The sequence below is a fragment of the Zootoca vivipara genome, chromosome 3 (assembly GCF_963506605.1).
Source record: "Zootoca vivipara chromosome 3, rZooViv1.1, whole genome shotgun sequence".
Lineage (NCBI taxonomy): Eukaryota > Metazoa > Chordata > Lepidosauria > Squamata > Lacertidae > Zootoca > Zootoca vivipara.
In genome coordinates, this window is record NC_083278.1 from 8,432,655 (window position 1) to 8,453,109 (window position 20,455).

Sequence of the window (20,455 nt, forward strand, 5' to 3'; positions counted from 1 at the left end):
ACTAAGCCAAATATGGCTTATTGCAAATGTGCAAGCATGCTGGTGGTACATGGGAAATAGTGGCCACTTTGCTCCTCCTCCCTCTGCTTTGTTGCACTAGTGGGAGATAAACCATGGTTTGACTTGATGTTACACCTGAACTTGGCCTTGTGGTTTGTTTCACTGCAAACAAACTGCAAGCTGTAACCAAGGTTTTTTTCATGGCTTGCCAAACACCATTAAGCCTTTAGGTGGAGTTTGGACAATTAAACAAACTGTAGTTAATAAACTATCTCTTAGCATTATGTGTGAACCCCAGGACTATGACTTGTGTATGTTTTAAATTTAAATCTCTCTCTATATATATATAAATGTAAACTGGGCATGTGGGTTAGTCTCCACCTTTCTCCGAAACCGCTTGACCGATTGCGTTCAAATTTGGACACAACGTCCCAAGCGAATAAGCGAGTGTCCACATACCATTTGCATACACACAGAGTGAGTGAGTGAGTGAGTGAGTGGAAGCTGAGCTAGATGTACTTGGGTATCTGTTCAATCCCTCTGAATCTCAGGAGCTTCCTCCTAGACTCGCCCAGCTACATACCCCTCATCATTCTCAAGTGTTTTCAGAACATTTTGCTGCTTGCGTCATATTGTTAAATCTGGAATTTCCACCTGTAGGCTAGCCTTTCAGGCACCCAACAGCAGAATGCATGTCCTCTGTGTTGTACACAATGCAGCCATATAAGGGGCCATATAAAACTGTAGCATTTGAAAGGCCTTGCTTCAGATAATCATTGCAGATCTCTTTCCTTCCCCCACTTGCTTGCGTGTCGGGATTGTCTGAACTTCAAATGAATCATGTCATAATATGAATCATGTCGTAACATAAAGTCACGTTTCATTGTGGTATCTCTGTGGCATCTCTGCAGTCAAGGGAGTGAAGGGAGAGATTTGCCAATTGTGTTATTGAGCTAAATCTGATCATATAGTTTGCATTGTATAATTCTGATTATATGGCTTAGCCCCCCCCCCCCCAATATCCCTGGGATGCTTTCCTTCTAAAATGCTTCTTAAAATGCTTTTCTCTTTGCCTCTCTGTGTGTCAAAGGGTAATGTAAGGCCGAATAAGCTGGCCTTGTCTGGAACACAGAATGAGGGGCAGAGAAAGGCTTATCAGCGGATGAGCTTGACGCTGGAAGTTGCTAGCTTGACGCATAAACTAGTCTTACTGAAGGCTTTGTTGAGTCAGCATGTGTTTATGAGAAGGACAGGACACAGGAAGATCCATATATGCATGTGTTTACAAGAAGAACCGGACACAGGAAGATCCATATATGTACTTGTAACCTATGACCCCCTTGCGTGCGCACATTTACAGAGGAGGGGGAAGGAGCCCAAGGAGTGTGTAAGAATCTTTGCAAATTTGTCTTTCTTTACTCTTGTCGTGAAGCTGATCACCAAGGGTCTCTTATATTTAAGAATTAAATTCTTTCTCTGGATTCAACCCTCGGAGTCGTTATTGACTTTCTTTGTCCCTGCCTGGGCGCAACTTAAGGACCCTTATTAGCCAATAAGGCTACAGGAGGTATTGCATTTGTATTGCATCTTTCCTGGCTTTCTTGAAAAGGGGCACGAGGCTTGAGTTTGCACTTGGAAATGCTACACAGTTCTCCTTCCCTCCCTCCCTCTCTCTCTCTCTCTCCCTCTCCCTCTCCCTCTCCCTCTCCCTCTCCCTCTCCCTCCCTTTGGTTAAACAGACTGAATGAGTGCAGAGGCATCTACAGCAGGATGCAGTCAAATACTGTGCACAAATCTTTTCATACCTCTTCTAACCAGCATATTTATTTCACTTAAAATACTTACACCCCACTCTTGACCACAAATACCGGTATTCTTAAATTGGCTAGCAATTATAGAAGTATAAATGTATCTCTGAAATGCAGAATAGAAGCAAAAGGAGCACAGTCTCAGCGTGCCCAGCCTCCAATGGCTTGCACATTCATTGCATAGGATAGTGGTTCAGTTCCCAATTAGCTAATTACTGCGGACCCGCTATTTTTCAAATGCCAAACCACAGACTCCCTACTTTTGACAATTTTGGTAACTCTATTGTAATTACCTCTGCAAAGCAATTTTTTGAACAAAATGTGGGGTAGCCTCTTGAGCTTGTTTGGAGGTTCTAGCAGGGGAGCACAGCTATCATATACCCTTGACCAAAGAACGGTACACTCCTTCTATCTGGGATGGGCGTCCTCTTCCACCGAGCGCGCAGCTTCGGGAGGGACGCACATGGAGCGGTGAGGGAGGAAGGGGACACCCGCCTAGCCAGCCAGATCAGCCGAATCAACCCTGGCGATCAATGGGGTGACAGATGTCGCAGCCAGATCGCCCTCACATCCGTGGGGTAGCCTCTAATAAGCAAAGGATTTTAGGTATATTAAAAAACAGGGGCGCGGGTGGCACTGTGGGTTAAACCAGAGCCTAGGGCTTGCCGATCAGAAGGTCGGCAGTTTGAATCCCTGTGACGGGGTGAGCTCCCGTTGTTCGGTCCCTGCTTCTGCCATCCTAGCAGTTTGAAAGCATGAAGTGCAAGTAGATAAATAGGTACCACTCTGGCGGGAAGGTAAATGGCATTTCCGTGTGCTGCTCTGGTTCGCCAGAAGCAGCTTAGTCATGCTAGCCACATGACCTGGAAGCTGTATGCTGGCTTCCTCAGCCAGTTAAGCGAGATGAGCGCTGCAACCCCAGAGTCGTCCGCGACTGGACCTAACGGTCAGGGGTCCCTTTACCTTTACCTAAAAAAACAGTCCAGTGAGTGGCCTGGGAGAGGAGGCTCGGAGCCCTACATTCCTCCTTTGTGTCAAGCATAGAAACCAAGGGGAATACCAGTGTTTGGAAACTCCTGTCCTCTTCCAGGCCCAGCACAGAAGTGTAGCAGGCAGCTGCAAGAGGGATAGATTTCTTGATCTCGTTGGTGGGACTAGTAATTATCTGGAGGATTGGTAACTTCTGCTGGCTTATTTATTTGGCTGCATAAAGCCACTGATTAACTTTTGCCAAAGACAGAGAAGGGAAGTGGGCAATCTGCAGGGCCCACTCTTCATCTTTCCAAATGTACAGGTAAGGGAGAGGGAGGAGCAACAACCACACAGTTGCCTTTAAGTATCTTACCCTATCTGAACAATTCTATCAATGGAGGCAACAAACTCCATTTCAAAGGCCCCATTCCACTAAGTGGAATATAGCGGTACCTCTGGTTACGAACTTAATTAGTTCTGGAGGTCAGTTCTTAAGCTGAAACTGTGCTTATCCTGAGGCGCATTTTCGCTAATGGGGTCTCCCGCTGCGTGCGCAATTTCCATTCACATCCTGGGCCAAAGTTTGCAACCAGGAGCAGCTACTTCCAGGGTAGCGGAGCTCGCAACCTGAAGCGTTCGTAACCAGCAGTACCACTGTAAATGTGTGAGCACTTGCAAACCTATGATGAGGATTTTGCCCAGCCATGCTGTGTACCGTGTTTTCCCGAAAATAAGACACTGCCTTATATTTATTTTTCCTCATGAAGACACACTATGGCTTATTTTCAGGGGGTGTCTTATTTTTAATTACGCGTTCAGCCTCACCTCTTCCTTGGTACCCTCCAGAACTGCGCCTATCACTATGTCTTATTTTCGGGGTATGGCTTATATTGCGCAAATGCTTAGGAATCCTGCTACATCTTATTTTATGGGCATGTCTTATTTTCGGGGAAACAGGGTAGCATAGTATGTCTCAGCTTGCTATAGTAAGACTTCTGAGACAATCTGAATGAGTGAACTGGTAGTTCACAGGCAGATTGTGTTGCTGCCGAGGGCTGAGAGGCTGAAAAGCTGCATTAACAAAGCAGTTCACAGCCCGAGCTAAGACTCTGTACCCATGCTGCATTGTAGGTAAAAGAAAACCTTCGTAGAGATATTGCAGTTTTCTGCAAGCTATTGGGAGCAGAGCGGGATTTGAGAGTTCATGATTGCTCAGTAGTATTGCGTCAAGCTTTCTGTTTACTGATGGTCTAGCTGCTGTGAATAAAACATTAGCCCTGGGCTGAACTGTTGTGTTAAAAAGGCTGAAAAGAATTCAAAGCTTCTGATTGTGTATGGTGATAAGAAGGAATAAGGAGGGATCTTTAGGTTGTATCTGTCTACACACACACCAACACAATTGCTAGTGCATGAATTGGCTTTTGCATTGCGATAATCTAAACTTTATCAGAGGTAGTCCTACACATGTTATGTGAGAACATGTAACATGAGGGCAAAAGAGAAAGGAATAAAAGATAACAATCTCTTCGGTGTGGAAGGCAGAAATGTACAAACTGATGACGGCTGGAGCTGATTCACCACACAAATAAGTTATTTGGGGGTCAGTTGTGCTTATTTCAAACTAATTAGCTGACATCTGCTGGGGATTACACTTTTGATTAAGTTTGTAAAGTCTTTCTGGTTTTATAGTCTTAGCTGTGGATGCTATCTTGTATCTCTGAGAGAAGTATTTAAGAGATTAACAACTGGCTGTTTCTCGTAAAACAGCGTGTCAGCAGTTGATGTTTTTATGGCAGATTTCTGTGCACATAATAGTTTGGTCCTCTGGAGAGAGAAGTTATTCAGATGTTAGTATCATAGATAAGAGTGCAAAAATGGCCTTAACAAATTCCAACAAAAATTTAAGCCATTTGCAACATTAGAGCAATCTGATGGAGGCTCCTTCAGAGCAGATTTGGGGAGGGGATTGCAGTGAGCCGCCTTCAAAATTCGCCAGGCAGATTTTGCACCTTGGTATCAGTCACTTGTGACCAAGTGAAGATGACCGAGTGCCAGGATGGTGCCTGATGTCTCCATCATCGGGAGGTGCATGCCTGAGGATCCTTGGATCTTGACTGTTTTCACACACTAGCAACACATTTTGTAGAATTATGTCTGTTATATTTTATCTGCACAATCAGAATGAACTTCAGCTTCATTCTTTTTGAGCCATCTGACCCAAAAAATGGCAACTAGGCATTCCTTTTTGGCGACTGCAACCCTGGTTTAAGGAGCCATTTGGCACCTAGCTTATATACCTGAGTTTCTAACACTGGCAGACAGGAAAGGAATAATAATAATAATAATAATAATAATAATAATAATAATAATATTCTGGAGGTCAGTTCTTAAGCTGAAAAAGTCCTATCACTTCAGCTCACACAGCATTTGTTACTTGTCCCATTCATACTGCTCACATTTCTAGTAAAATATTGTACATGCATGCATTGATCATTTTCTATCCAAATTATGGAAACATGTTCTGCGTGAGGCTGCCCTTGAAGAGTGTTTAGAAACAGCAGCTGGTGCAAAATGCTGCAGCCAAATTTATGTTGGTCTTAGACCAACTGTACTGTCCTCCAGTTAGTTTTCTGGGCTCAATTCAAGGTGCTTCTTTCCTACCCTTAAGGCCTCTAAGTGTGTGTTAAATACCGTATTTTCTGCTCCATAAGACGCACCTAGTTTTTAGAGGAGGAAAACAAGAAAAAAAAGATCTTGAATAAAATGTTGTACTAAACTATTGGGAGAGGTTGTCGGCAGCGGAGGCAGGCTGTCTGCGGCTGCAGCGGAGGGAGGAGTAGCCTGAAAGCCGGCTGCTCGTCTCTTTGCCACAGCTGCCAACAGCCGCAAAGGGGCGGGGGAGGGACGAGCAGCCCGATTTCAGCGGCAGAGGCAGATTTCCAGCGGCAGAGGCATCCCTCACTCAAGGGATTCTGCCGCCGCCCAGTGCCTTCGCTCCATAAGACGCACAGACATTTCCCCTTCGTTTTTAGGAGGGGAAAAGTGTGTCTTATGGAGCGAAAAATACGGTAATTATTTGCACTGTATGCAACAAAAAATAAGAAACAGTAACAATGAGCTAATCTGCTGGGGAGGCCATAGTTACGCATTACTCCAAAATGGGTGTGTGTCATTTGTTTAAACCATAATGTGTACAAGTTTTATGAGTATGAGAAAACAAGGTGATAATCTGTCATCCTTTCATATCTTGGGTTTCTTCCTTGGCAACACCACCACAGATACCTCCATAGAACGTTTCAGGTTTCCTCCCTATAACTACTTTTTAGTGTAAGCGAGAGATGAGTAGTAACAACCGCAAGAACTACAGATGACAGCAAAGTCATGGCCTCTGGGGAAAGTGATTTGCTCGTAATATTCAGCTTGGTACTCATTTGGCTGAGAATATTTTTGAACTTCATAGGACCAAATCAAAGCTGTACTTATGTTTTGCATCTACAACTGGTTGAGAACTCGTGTAAACACACAAAAGAGAAGTACTGACTCTTCCTAATGGAGTACATCAATATTGAAATGGCCAGAAGAGTTGAAGTGCTCTTGTGGGAGAATGTTGCCATACGTGAAATAGCCCTTACGTGCTGTAACGAAAACTTTATTGCTTTTCTTGCATCCTCCCCGTGAGAGAATGAGTTAACTTTTGGGGTATCCAGAATTTCCCAGAAAACCAGTATAAGTTGCTTTTTAAAAAAAGATTCAGGAAATATGTGGCAAGATAAGGCTGTTTGATGCAGTTGCTTATGGCTTACCAGCTACTTTTCCACATTCATTATAGGAAGACATGGGACCTATTGAGGTTAATGCTGGGATTCCATGTTGAGATTCCCAAGTTGGGATGTTGAGTTAGCCAAATCCTCAGCTAGCACTTGTGTCCATTTTTTGAATGAGAACTACCGTGTTTCCCCCTTTTTAAGACGTAGTCATAAAATAAGCCATAGCAGCATTTCTAAGCATTTGAGAAATATAAGCCGTACCCCGAAAATAAGCCATAGTGATAGGCGCTGTGCGGAAGAGAGCACTGAGCTCCCTGAGTCAGCAGCAACGCCGGCCGCAGCAGTGTTTGCTGAGTCCTTTCTTGCTTTTGGGACTTGGTTACTGTGCTGGCTTGGGATGGTGTGTGTGCAATTGCTGTTGCTGCTTCGTGTTTTTCAGCCAGATTCTCTGGGTTCTAAGCACTTTCCCCCGTTTGTTTGCGAAGCAGCACTCGGCTGCAGCCCCTGCCTCTCCCAGCAGCTGCATGAATGCGAGGCTGGTCGATCCCCAGGAGGCTGCAGTTGATCGCTATCTCCTTTTCCATTTCTTTTGTCTTTGAGCACCCGGCCCCGCGCCCTCTCCCCTTTGTGGAATGAAGAACGGAGTTTTATCAGCATTTCCTCATTATAAAAAAAAGGTCAGGAACTTTTACTTTAACCTCAAAAATGGGATATTTCCTCTCTCTAAAAACAACTCTGACCTGAACACCAATAAAACGGGGGTAGATCACCTCCAGTTTATAAATCCGCAAGTAGATCGCAGTCTCCTGGAAGTTGGGCTCTATACTTTGGCTGATTGCAAGCCTTTGCATCTTTAAAAAACAAAAACCATGCGCTTCTCAGTCTTAATTTTCCTTTAATTAATCCCCCTATACCCTCCTCCAACCATTGCCCCCTTCCATTCCTTACCCCCCTCCCTCTCTCCCCACTTATTCACTCCTGTGCGATCTCATTTAGTCATATACTTGCTTTTTCTGTGTGTTGTCTATTTTATATTTAATATTATTACCCTTTATGATGTTATTTTTTCCCTTGCGATAATTATTTATTTTTTATCTTTAACTAACTTTCCTTTCCATATTTTTCCATATATAACTCAACACTTTCCCATTCCTTCTTAACTCTTTGGATAGTGCCCCCCCCCATTATTGTTGTTAATTTTACAATTCCTGGGTTTTTAATGGAACCGAACAGCTCGGGTGCTTCAGAATGTGCCTTCTGTTGCTACAGGGCTATGGGGCTTCACTATTTGACCCCCCCCCCAGGTTGGGATTTTTAAAGTAGTTCTGTGGGTCCCAGGGCGCAGAATCACCCCCGATCCTTTCCTTTGTCTAAACAGACCTCTTCCCCCCTGACTTTGGAAGGCTGTGCTTCAAGGGTGATACCAGGGTTTTTTAAAGACCTGCGCCTCTTAAGGATTGTTACGGTCCATAACTTCCATTGCTTTCTACAGGGTTGGGGGTTTAAAGCACTGCCACCCCCACCCCACCCTGCAGGCGCTCGGAACTAGCAGCGCCAACAACGCGCCCAGCAGCGCGCAGAAGAGAGCACCGAGCGTCCTGAGCCAGTGGGTCCCAGTTGTACCAGCACTTAAAAAAAAAAGACACCCCCTGAAAATAAGCCACTGCGTGTTTTTTTGAGGGAAAAAAGTTATAAGACAGTGTCTTAAAAAAGGGGAAACACAGTACCAATGATGGGGAAAGGCTAAAGATGCTTCCTCCCTTTCTTTTACAGAACTGTTCGTGTGTGGCTGAAGAGAGACAGTGGTCAGTATTGGCCTAGCATATACCACTCACTGCCTTGTAAGTATTTGCAATCTTTAGGCCATTTTAATTCTCAATTTTCAGCACCACTCCCACCAATAATTAGCTGTTGGGAACACAGTGTGGATCTTCCATAATTCTGATGGCAATTTAATATGTTGAACTTTCAAAATCAAAAGTATTCTGGTGTCTGAAAAATATAAGCAATGTGACACCAGTGTTCCTGGATTCCACTTTCTGTCTGTGCCCATTGACTCTGCTGGCTGAGGCTGATGGGGGCTGTTGTTTAGCAACATCTGGAGGGCATCCTATAGGTTAACCTGGCCTATGATATTCCTATAGCATTGAATATCCTTGCTTTTTGAGATTCCCAAAGACATGAAAAAGAAAACATTGATAGGAAGAAAGTAAACTTAAATTTGAGTAGTACTTCAGGCGGTATGTAAACTTAAAATCAAAAGCTCAACTTAATTGTTAGCAAGAGGCATTTTCTGTTTCAGTATTAAAATACCGTAAATACAGCAGAACCAAAATTAGTTTAAAAACCAGAATTGATTATCTCTCAGCTTCACTATTTGTCACCATTTATCAAAATCAGCTTCTTCCAGGCAACATACCCTGTTTCTCATATTTTAAGACATACCCATAAAATAAGCCATAGCAGGATTTTAAAGCATTCAAGGAATATAAGCCATACCCCGAAAATAAGACATAGTGATAGGCGCAGCAGCAATGCCGGCCGCGGCAGGAGGAGGAGGAAAAAAATAAGACATCCCTTGAAAATAAGCCATAGTGTGTTTTTTTGAGGAAAAAATAAATATAAGACATGTCTTATAATATGAGAAACACGGTAGGCTTTAAAATGACTACATTAATCAGGCTTTAAAAAAAGTATTGTTCTCCCAAAGCAAGCTGAAAGAAATTTTGAACTGGATATATATAAGTCCAGTCGCAAATGACTTTGGGGTTGCGGCGCTCATCTTGCTTTACAGGCCAAGGGAGCCGGCATTTGTCTGCAGACAGTTTTTCCAGGTCATGTGGCCAGCATGACTAAGCCGCTTCAGGCACAATGGAACACTGAAACCAGAGCAGCGCATGGAAACGCCGTTTACCTTCCTGCCGGAGCGGTACCTATTTATCTACTCGCACTATAAATATAATTAGGGAACTAAATTTAATTAGGGTATACTGTATTTATCTAGCATTCAAAAGAAGCAGGCTATCAAATTATAATGCAAGCTAAAGCTGAAATATAGGAGTATATTCATGTATCCACTGAAACAAGAATAGAGACTGCAGAAGTAGAACCTTGTCAGAACATAACGTTGCTAGGATGCTGTTTCAAAGCCAAGGCAGCACAGAACTAGGAAGTATTTGGGGGATTTATCATCAAGCTGTGCAGAAGAGCATGAAAAAGGCAAAGTTGTGAATTCAGTTATATTTCCTATCTAGTGGGCGAGCAACCATGTGTACTTATGGGAGGAGCATTAGACTAATCCACACCTGGTTGCCTCATAGCTGATTTGAGGAGCATTGAACAGCACATTCATCCCAAGCTTGCCATGTGCTTCCTATTCTGAAACTTTAATCCCCAGCTCATGGTTCGTAGGGTTGAGAACATGGAGACACTGAGTATCATAGAACTGTAGAGTTGGAAGGGACCACGAGAGCCGTCTAGTTCAACCCCATGTAATGCAGGAATCTTTAGCCCAATGGGGCTTGAATCTACAACCCTGTGATTAAGAGTCTCGTCCTCTGCCAACTAAGGTATCCCAGCTTGCTCCCTCTGAAATCCTTGCTCCCCAAAAGTGCATTTAAAAGGTTCACCAGCAACAGGTGACATGTACTAGATTCCTATCTTCCCATCCCATCTGCCCCTGTCTCCCACACTGTAATAAAGCTGCCTTGATTTTCCTTTGACATTTGTGAGCAATAACAGTAAAGGTCTTAAGTTCAACAATATGTTCGTTTTCAGCTCCGTGTTCGTGCATGTGCATTAACCCAGAAACAAGGAGGCTGTCTGTCGGTCTAGATAACGGCACAATCTCAGTAAGTACACATGATAAGATTTCTAGTTAAGATGTGCCCCCATCCACTCCCAAAGCAGGCCTATGTGTTCTGAGAATTTCTTTTTGAGCATTTGATTAAATGGCAGATGAATGGTGCTGAAATCTATGGTGCAGAAAATGGCAAGTTGCAAGCAGATTTTATTCCTGCATTCAGTAGCACTCACATAACTAGGGGACCATGATCAGGGGGCTTGGATCCCATGGACAGCATTTCTATAATCATGAGTAAAACATTTAAATATTGATTTATTTTATTTATTAAATTTCTGTACTGTCCTGCACCTGAAGATCACAAGGTGGTTTACAGTATATCAAGGGTGGTGTTCTGAGAAAACTCCTGATTTTCCCCTACTTTATTTACTAGGTATATGGATTTGTACAGTGCCAAGAGTTCAGAGACAGGTTTGTGCAAATAATTAGAAGCCTGCCCCGTGGATGGAAATTCCTAGCTGTAGCACTGTTCAGTAATGGTTCTGTAATGCTTGTGTGAGGCAGACTACACTGAGCTCGAGGAAAACAGAAATGACCTCCTGACCTATTTTGTCACAGTCCTCACAAATAATGAGGCATGTAGCAGTACTTGCAAACACCAGGGTAGGGAATAGTGAAAAGAGATCTGGGCAACAAAGGACCAGCTCCAAAAACATTGGATTTGTCTGAATTCAAATCAGCCAGGTCTCTTGTATTAGAGGCTTTCATCCTGCCTTTAAAGTCACAGAATTTACAACATGGCTTTCAGCAAACCGATGGAACAGTTCTACAGATGCCACATTGATATTAAAACGTGAGATAAAAATGGGAAAGAATGGGAGACCAGCATTTCAGAAAAGGACATAAAACGTGGTATCACTTGAAAGCTGGTATGAAAAAGTTCTTTTTAAAGTCCAGGAAAATGACTGTTTTAACTTGTCTGTTGTGCATTCCACCCAGTTCAGAGACTCATCCCTTGGAGTCATCTTCTTGATACTCTTCCTTTTGGGGAGGGGTGTGGAATTACTACTAATCATCAAATTGCTTGAAACATAACTCAGCACTGCACTAATAAAAAACAAGATATTCCCTGCTGGCAGGTTTATACTCTAAAATGTTTAACAAAACAGGCGGGAAGGAAGGAGAAAACAAGGCAACTAGGCACCAGTTCTTGAAGTCCATGCTATCCCATGTCTCCCATCCCTCTGTTTATGCTGCAGGTAGATGATAGTTGATGACTTTCACACAGGAGTTAGATGGTCCACTTTCCAAAGTGGAAACCTTCATACAGGGAAGTACAGAGCAAACTAGCTTGGTCCCTGTAAGAATTTGCACAGTATACTATTTGATCATTGAAGCAGCAATTTTCTGTTGGGCTCATTCATTTGACTTCATTTGACCTGAGAAGATAGTAGAGCAGATATTAAACAGCAAACCCGTAAGAGCCTAGAAGGAAGGAAGGAAGCGTTTACTAGCAGTCAGCATGGTTTTACGCCAGCACAGCTCTTTTGATCGCAATTGGCAGAGTAAACGGAAGGAAAATATTATTGAATTTCAGAAAGGCTTTTGAGGCAGTTCAGATATTTTGAGTGATGCCTTAAACAAGATGGAAGATGAAGTAGAAGGAACGACTGTAAAATGGGTATTCAACACATGAAATGTAGCAATAAAATATCATGGTGGGGAGACTGCCCAGTGACAATACAAAAACATTATTGTATAACCATAATAAAGGTAAAGGTAAAGGGACCCCTGACCATTAGGTCCAGTCGTGACCGACTCTGGGGTTGTGCGCTCATCTCGCATTATTGGCCGAGGGAGCCGGCGTATAGCTTCCAGGTCATGTGGCCAGCATGACAAAGCCGCTTCTGGCAAACCAGAGCAGCACACGGAAACACCGTTTACCTTCCCGCTGTAGCGGTTCCTATTTATCTACTTGCATTTTGACGTGCTTTTGAACTGCTAGGTTGGCAGGAACCATAATAAAATCCTGAAATAAATATCGGTGCATGAATTTAATGCAGAATGATGTAAAACTTTCCAGTTCACCAATAATAAAGACAGTTTACAGATGGCAAAAGTCCATTTCAGCTTTAACGATCTTGTATCAGTCAAAATATCAATGCAAGCAGCCAAAACACAACTGCCTAGATCAGGCTTCCTCAACCTTAGCCCTCCAGATGTTTTTGGCCTACAACTCCCATGATCCCTAGCTTGCAGGACCTGTGGTCAGGGATGATGGGGATTGTAGTCTCAAAACATCTGGGGGGCCAAGGTTGAGGAAGCCTGGCTTAGATAGACCAAACCTTACTACTGAGTGTCACAAAGGGAGCTCCTGTCGCTTTGGCTAACAATCTCCAAATGAACAGTATCCAGAAGAGCAAGAATCTAGAGTTAAGTTTAGGTTAAACAAACAGCTACATGTGACCTGCCCTGCACCACTTAAGCTATATCCCTCCCTTGGGTGAGGTGGAGGACACACTCCTGTCACCAGCGTTGAAGTAAGATTCACCATGAGCTAGTCTATGAGGAGTTGAGGGCACCATCTTGTCTTACGACAGCAAAACGGCTTGGAACTGGCTTTGCCAATGAGAAGAGTGGCTTGTCAGAACTCTTATCATTTAGTGGGGAAGCACCTAAACTTTGGAACTCCCTGTCTATTGAGATCTAGCAAGCACCACCTGCTAAAAACATTCCTGTTTAGACAAGCCTACCCAGATGCTTAGAAACTTCAGGTAACCTTAAATCTGTTTTAGTATTTTGACTGTCGTGTGTTTTAAAGCATAGGTGTGACGTTTTTCTTGATTTTACTGTTTTATCTTTTGTAAACCTCTGAGAGTTTTTGGGTTCCTGAAGAAAAAAAGTTAACTCACCAGCTGATTAAGAGCATGTGTCTCAGGGATGGGGCTGAGCTGAATTCACTGGACTATTTGGGGTACTTGCAGTTGTGCAGCATACCAGTCACACAATTTCAGCCTCAATCGTTTTTCTTGTAGCTTGCTCCCCTTTTTATCATACTAAAAGGGGGGCACATCTTTCACAGTAGTTATTTGTTCACACAACTTGTAGGTGTGATCACAGGGTCGCTCACCACACAACAAACGCTGTTGTTCTTCCATTGCGTTTGTTTAATTTTGTGCAAGCCAATGACAACATTTTAAAGAGGTGTTGGGAAGAAATGAGAGCAAACAATATTGTTTTCCCCCCCTTTCCCTTCCAGCTGTCTCCTCCAGCTTCATTCTTTTTCCAAATCCTTGTCTTCAGAAATCTTGGATTTCTTTATCTTCTCTATCAATTTATTCCAACAGATGTGCACTCTTTAAAATGCACTTTCTTTAAAGCAAACAAAATATATTCTGGTCACCTTTTTAATTTGGGCCAGGCTTCATCATATGTACTGGATAATAAATAGATCATTTTCTGTATTTGGAAGCTTTTATTCTCTTTTAATCCTGAACAATTTGTGCACTCCCAAGAGAGGGTGGGATTCTCCTGGGATTTTTAAAAGAATGCCCCCCCCCTTAAGTCAGTGTGTTGCTGAATCTTCACAGCATTACAAAGCTGTGTTGTCTTTGGCATGTAAGAGTCCAAAAATCAAGGCCATTAGAGTCTTGCCTTTCTTGAGGCCTGGCTGCAAAGGAGTCGACTGAAGTGGAGGGAAGGAACCTCCATTCTCCTTCCTAAGCTGCAGAGAGGAAGTAGAATGGATAACAGAAATGAAACTGCCAGCAGGGAATTGACCGTAGGATACCATAAGATCAATAAGCATATTTGAGTGAAGTCAGAGTTGGATATTGATCTGTACTGGTAGCATAGTCAGTAAAGTCTGGCTTCTGTTTTATTGACAAGTTTCCAGTGATTGCTATGAGTAGCTTCCCCCCCCCTTTTTCACAAGGCTTACTGCTGTTACAGTAAACATTAGAATCATCTAGGTTACCATGCTGGGGTTTGTATGGCAATTCAAAATAATAAATATTTGCATACGAACAGAACACAAAGGGCAAAGCTGGATTTCTGCTTTTTAATATTGTCAAATTGCAGCGGTAATGCCTGACTGGGCTCCAGAGGAAGATATCCATGTGAGAAAGTTGAGCATTTAGCTTTGCTTGTTATGTGAAGCAGCAAAAACCACAAGCAAAGCTCTGGGCAGGGATGCAGTTCTACCCAGGCTGATGTGTCATGTTACGTCTGTCTTAAAGTCTTAAAGTCATTGAGTTAAAAAAAACCAAACAAACTTGGGTGACCTGTAATTTTCAGTTTCTCCACATGACTTTGTGCTACCTTCATGTAAATTTGTCACCCTTTTGAGATCTGTGCTAAGCTGGGTTTCTGAGATATCCACATTTACCTTTCTTATTCAGTACTTTATAGAAAAAAAAATTGGGATAGGATTTTGGCGTCCTCTCATTTTGTCCTCGCTATTAGTTCCTCATTTGATTCCTTCCTCAAAGCTGCCTTGCACAACTTTCCCTTCTGCTTCTTAATCTAAATCACATGCCTGCCTAAAGACACAGATGCTTGGCCTGAACGAACAGCACTCCTGAGTCTCATCGTCAGTATTGTGAAACGGTAACATCAGAGTGGCATAGAAGTCTCACTTCCTTGGGCTCAAAGGAGCCAGTACCCTTTAACTTCCTGTTGAATTAGAATGAGACACGAGTAATGAGCACTATTTCCTTGGCAATAGTTCTTCGGACATGTATATGTTTGTCTTGCCAGTTGGGGGACCTGTTATAATCAGAGACAAGGTTCTGGATATCTGACTGACTCACCGCCGGAGAAAAAGAACATAAACAATATACACAACTTGTATATTTAACTGTTGTGTAAGCGATCTTGCATGAGTTCTATAAAGGCAGCCTATAAATATTTTCTGTAAGAAAATAAACTAAAATGATTGCATGTACCTGACAAAAAGGGGGACAGGGAGAAGCAGAAACTGAATCTGAGGGTGGCTCTCTTGATGTGTTCTCAGTGGAAATACGAATTTCCTTCCACAACTAGTAAACACGCACACTGCTTCTAGCCCATTGCTGTAATGCATCTCTGCTGTTTTGGAGGATGGAGTAAGGAGGCAATGCTGCGTGCCCACAAGTGTATTGAGGAAAGCAAAGATATGCAAGCCATACTGTGGACTTTCCACAGCTATCTCCAGAGTGTGAGGAGGCAGAGAAAAAGACCAGGGATATACGTAGGTTCCATGCATCCCCAACTGTGATACCCATTATACACAGCTCTTCTGTATTGCTAACTGGGCAGATGGAGTTGATGAGCTTAACTTTCCACACATGTTGATTACTCCAATCCAGAGTAATGAACAAAGTGATAAATTCTTGGATTTTAACAAGAAACATTACATTGCAAACTACTCTATAGATACTACATACTTCATATTCTAAAGTGGCTACTTTGTTATTTTCCAGGAATTTATTTTATCAGAAGATTACAACAAGATGACTCCAGTTAAAAGTTACCAGGGTAAGAGATGCAATCTTACTTGTAGACAAAAAAAGAGGTTTACTTTGATCTTATCTTGCCTCATAGGCCTTCAAAACGAGAAACCACATAGGCTTATGAATATTTAGATCAGCTCTTTTTAAAGTTCTGGCAGGCCTGAGACTGTTTTCTGGAAAAGTTTAGAATGGTTTTGCAAACAAGCCAAAAACATCTCCCAAACTTTTAATCTGTTCTGTCCTCTTCACTGTTAATTATGAAGCAATAGTTCAGCTGCTATTGTGTTTATGTTTTTGAAATGAATTCACTTTTTTAAAAAGAGAACTTGATCATTTTTCAAGTATGCACTTTGAAAATGTTAAGTGAGTTTGAAATGAATTGTATACTTCCCAGATCTATTGCTTTTTTGTGAAAACATAGTATAGTAACAAAAACACCACATTCAGTCAAAATAAATTAACAAATTGTCCAGTAGCACCTTAGAGACCAACTAAGTTTGCTCTGGGTATAAGCTTTCGTGTGCATGCACACTTCTTCAGATACCACATGGTTGCAGAACATGAGATTCAGAGATCAAACGAAGGGGCAGTTTGCTATACGTGGATCAGAATGACCACCCACACCTCTAAACACTGTCAGGAGAATTACAGGGACAGAGTGAAAGGCATTTAAAGAATGACATTACATTTCTATGCATTTCATTTATTGTTCTGTTCTGTGTTTTGTCGCTTACAAAGCGAAATCAGCTCAGCCTCTTCCCTATGTGTGGCATCTTTCAGGCCCCCAGATCCATAGCAAATCCCTTAGGAATAGCTGAACTCTCTCTCTCTCTTTTAATGGAGCAGGAAATAGTTCTGGAAGCTTTATGCACTTCAAAAAGACAGCCTTGTGCATTGGACTCCACAAAGAATTGTAACTTGAATGATAGTTAAATCTGAAGTTCTCAAAGCTATAAGGCAGGGGTCCCCAGACTTACCGCGCGGCTGGCCAGTGCCCGCCGCGCCGACCGCGCGGTGGGCCGGAGGGCAGGGGAGTGCGCGCGCAGCAGGCCGGAGGGCGGGGGAGTGTGCGCCCGTGCGCATGCGCACACGCACACGGGCGGGGAGAAATCGCAGAAAATCGCTTGTGCGCATGCGTATGGGCCTCCCCCGACCCGGAAGTGCACCAGAAATGACCTCTTCCGGGTCGGGAGAGGCCCATACGCATGCGCACAAAGGATTTTCGGCGATTTTTTGCCGATTTTTTAGATCGTCGCTGCGCCGCGCGCTGTGAGAGCGGGCGGCGGCAGCGGGCGGCGGGGGTCGTCGCGGGCCGGATTGGAAGGCCGATTGGGCCGCATCCGGCCCGGGGGCCGTAGTTTGGGGACCCTGCTATAAGGTGAACATTGATACTTAAGGTCTCCTAGAGCTGCTCAGCTCTGGCCTCTTAAAAAAACCCCACTGATTTCATTATAATTTTATACCTGTTTGGTCTGTACACTATGTTTGCAGTTTGCATTCGGTTTTTCAAAGCTCGCGGAGGTGTTTAATAAACCTATTGTTAGGACTCATGCTTCCTAGAGCACCTCTTGGCAATGCTGTGCTACCTGTTATAGGCGACAACTGTGGGAAGCCAGTTTTCTCACCAAAGCCAATTTCTCATCACATCCTTTAGTTCTCTCCAGCCTTCTCTTTATCCTCCCCAGAGTACTTAAGCTGTGCTCTGGCTTGTGCAATGTGCATGCTGCAGCTGCCACACCTCTCCCCCTTGTGCTTTCTTGTGCTCAGCGGCATACACATTTCTAACATTTTAGTCAAAGCGCCAGCTTTTGGGAATCCAAAAGCATGGTGTTCCAAAACAGTGGTTTCCTTAACAAAAGCTGTCTTGAATAGCATCGATGTTCTGCACCATGGAGCTGATGAGAGGAAGAAGGCTAATCACCATTCTAATTCATTTTTTAGTTGTTATTACCACAATTGCGTACATTGCCCTAAGGCATATATGTAAGGTAAAGGGACCCCTGACCATTAGGTCCAGTCGTGACCAACTCTGGGGTTGCGGCGCTCATCTCGCTCTATTGGCCGAGGGAGCTGGCGTACAGCTTCCAGGTCATGTGGCCAGCATGACAGAGCCGCTTCTGGCGAACCAGAATGCCGTTTACCTTCCCGTCAGAGTGGTACCTATTTATCTACTTGCACTTTGACATGCTTTCGAACTGCTAGGTGGGCAGGAGCAGGGACCGAACAACGGGAGCTTACTCCGTCGCAGGAATTCGAACCGCTGACCTTCTGATCAGCAAGCCCTAGGCTCTGTCGTTTAACCCACAATGCCACCTGCATCCCTAGGCATATATGTAGATGGTGGTTAATAAATAACAGCAATAATAAATAACATACGGTAATTGGATTGAACAGATGCTTGTTGGTTTGTTCCCCAGCTTTTAATGGGGAGAATGCAAATAACATGGCTAACTCTGCTGTGGTGGACCTTGGGAAAAAACAACCCACAAAATTGATGTTGTAACAATTTTGGAATCTTAAATGTGGCATGATTGCAGAGGCTTCTGTTCCCTTTGTTCTCTCCTATCGGTGTTGAACAGGGCTGGGGAACCTGTGGCCTTCCAGATGTTGCTGGGCTGCGGTCCCATCACCCAACATCTGGAGAACCTCAGGTCTCTCTCCCCTTGTGAAAGAACTATGGTCACTGAAAGCAGGAATAGCTCACACTGGCATTTTGCTGCCTCTTCTTTTGGTCAGTTGTGTTTTTCTGATATCCAAAACACCGCATTTAATGGCAGCACATTTTTACGGCCGTGTACTCTATTCAGCCAACTATTATTTCTCCACCCCACCCCAAACACACAGAACCCCACCAACACTTTGCTTCTCTCCAGCTCAATCAGGCTTACATCAGGCCTGATCCTCCCACCCCATTTTAACGGCATGAAAGAATACATGAAAATAGCACAGATTAGGGTAGCATGGAAGAAATGTGAATATCTTTGGGGAAGCGTAAGGATGGAGTGGAAAATGGGAGGTGGAGATGGAGAAAAGAGATGGAGAAGCTCCCACACAAGATGTTAATGCCTCTCTTCCTCGTTCCTTTTGCAGCTCACCAGAGCAGGGTTTTGATGGTTCTGTTTGTTCTGGAGATGGAATGGATCCTGAGCATAGGACAGGATAAGCATTTCACGTGGCATTGCTCAGAAAGTGGGCAGCGACTTGGCAGTTACCGCATTAGTGCAGGTGCTTGTGGACTCCAGTATCCTTTACAGTAATTGTGGCATTTTTTTGGCCAGGGTGTGTGTGTGTGTGTGTGTGTGTGTGTGTGTGTGTGTGTGTGTTGCTTTAATTCTTAAGGATTTAAAAGAGCTTTCAAAGTTTACATTTTCATAACCTTGTTGTGCTCCAAAAATGGTGAGCATAGAATTTATAAAAGTGACTTTGCTGCCAAAAATAGCTGCCAAAAGTAAACTGAGCCTTGCAGCAGGTCACAACATATAAGCAGTATAAACAGCAAATAATTTTATCTTGTGCCATTAGGGGAATCCAAACCTTTTCTTAAATAACCTTTTCCCCCTCAAAAAGCAATCCTTTAACCACTTTCCAAGTTATTAATTTCAAGTCAGCTTTAACATCTCAGGGAAACAACAACTGTAACATGAATTAGGGATGCAAATCTGGGCAGCAAGATTTCATGTTTGTGGTTGGTTGCGGTTAATTAACATTCTGAGGTTTAAGCGCTGACTTACACTAGCATTTTTGGTTTGTGTGTTGCTTGCTGCTGGGGTTAACTAGTGGAAATGTGTATGTCTGCATTTGAATGAATGAATGCCTCCGAGAGTGTGTTCTGTAAAGACAAACGTTATTACCAAGGCAGAAATTTGTTGGTGCCACATAGAAAATGAATTTACCGTCACTGAAAAACATGAATAGATCCATTCATCCAATAGTCCTTTCCTCTCGTGCATGAGACTTAAAGTTTCCATTGCCCAGGTATTTTCTGGCATGCACAGACGCATGATGAAAAGCATCTCTTTCCAGGGACCATGATCTTGTTGAGGTTGAGCAGTGGAAGCCTGACTGTGAGTTGTGAGCATGGCAGTACCCAGCTGCAGTGCTCAACTGCTTGCCAGATTAATTGTACAGATGTTGCCTCTTGCCCAGCAGCCCTGAGGTGCAACCGTAGTCCTTTGGGGATTGCTGTGCAAAGTCATTCAAAAAGGTAGCAACACACACACTTTTTTAAAAGTTGGAACTTTGTTTGATTCCTGAGTGCTTCCTTGCCAGATTTGATATGGAGACCCGGCATGTTTTTATCGGTGATCATTCTGGGCAAGTGACCATCCTGAAACTGGACCAAGAGAACAGCAACCTGATCACAACTTTTAGGGGACATACAGGTATGACTCGGTGCATATTTAGTCCCTTGGGATTGCTATATATGAATACTAATGGGGAACGCCATGCAAGTGGTGAGGAAACTGCCTCTTAGCTGTGGGCAGCAGCATAGCTAGCTGCTCAGGTGCCCAAGGAGGTGTGTGTGCCCTGTGCCAGGGCAAGCCACCCATGGGGTCTGCTGCTGCCTCCCCCTCAGCTGCGCAAGACTTCTGGGCAGCGTGGAGCCTGCAGGTG

General features: G+C 43.5%; 1 protein-coding gene across 1 annotated transcript in view; it reads left to right on the plus strand.

The window, feature by feature from the left end:
- The window catches only part of WDFY2 (WD repeat and FYVE domain containing 2), a 43,843-nt gene that overhangs the window by 11,388 nt on the left and 12,000 nt on the right, over window positions 1-20,455 (plus strand). Inside the window, exons 2-6 of the mRNA XM_060272374.1 lie at window positions 8,321-8,388; window positions 10,325-10,398; window positions 15,812-15,866; window positions 18,932-19,082; window positions 20,111-20,223. Coding sequence (XP_060128357.1) covers window positions 8,321-8,388; window positions 10,325-10,398; window positions 15,812-15,866; window positions 18,932-19,082; window positions 20,111-20,223 — 461 coding nt within the window. The remainder of the gene's footprint in view (window positions 1-8,320; window positions 8,389-10,324; window positions 10,399-15,811; window positions 15,867-18,931; window positions 19,083-20,110; window positions 20,224-20,455) is intronic.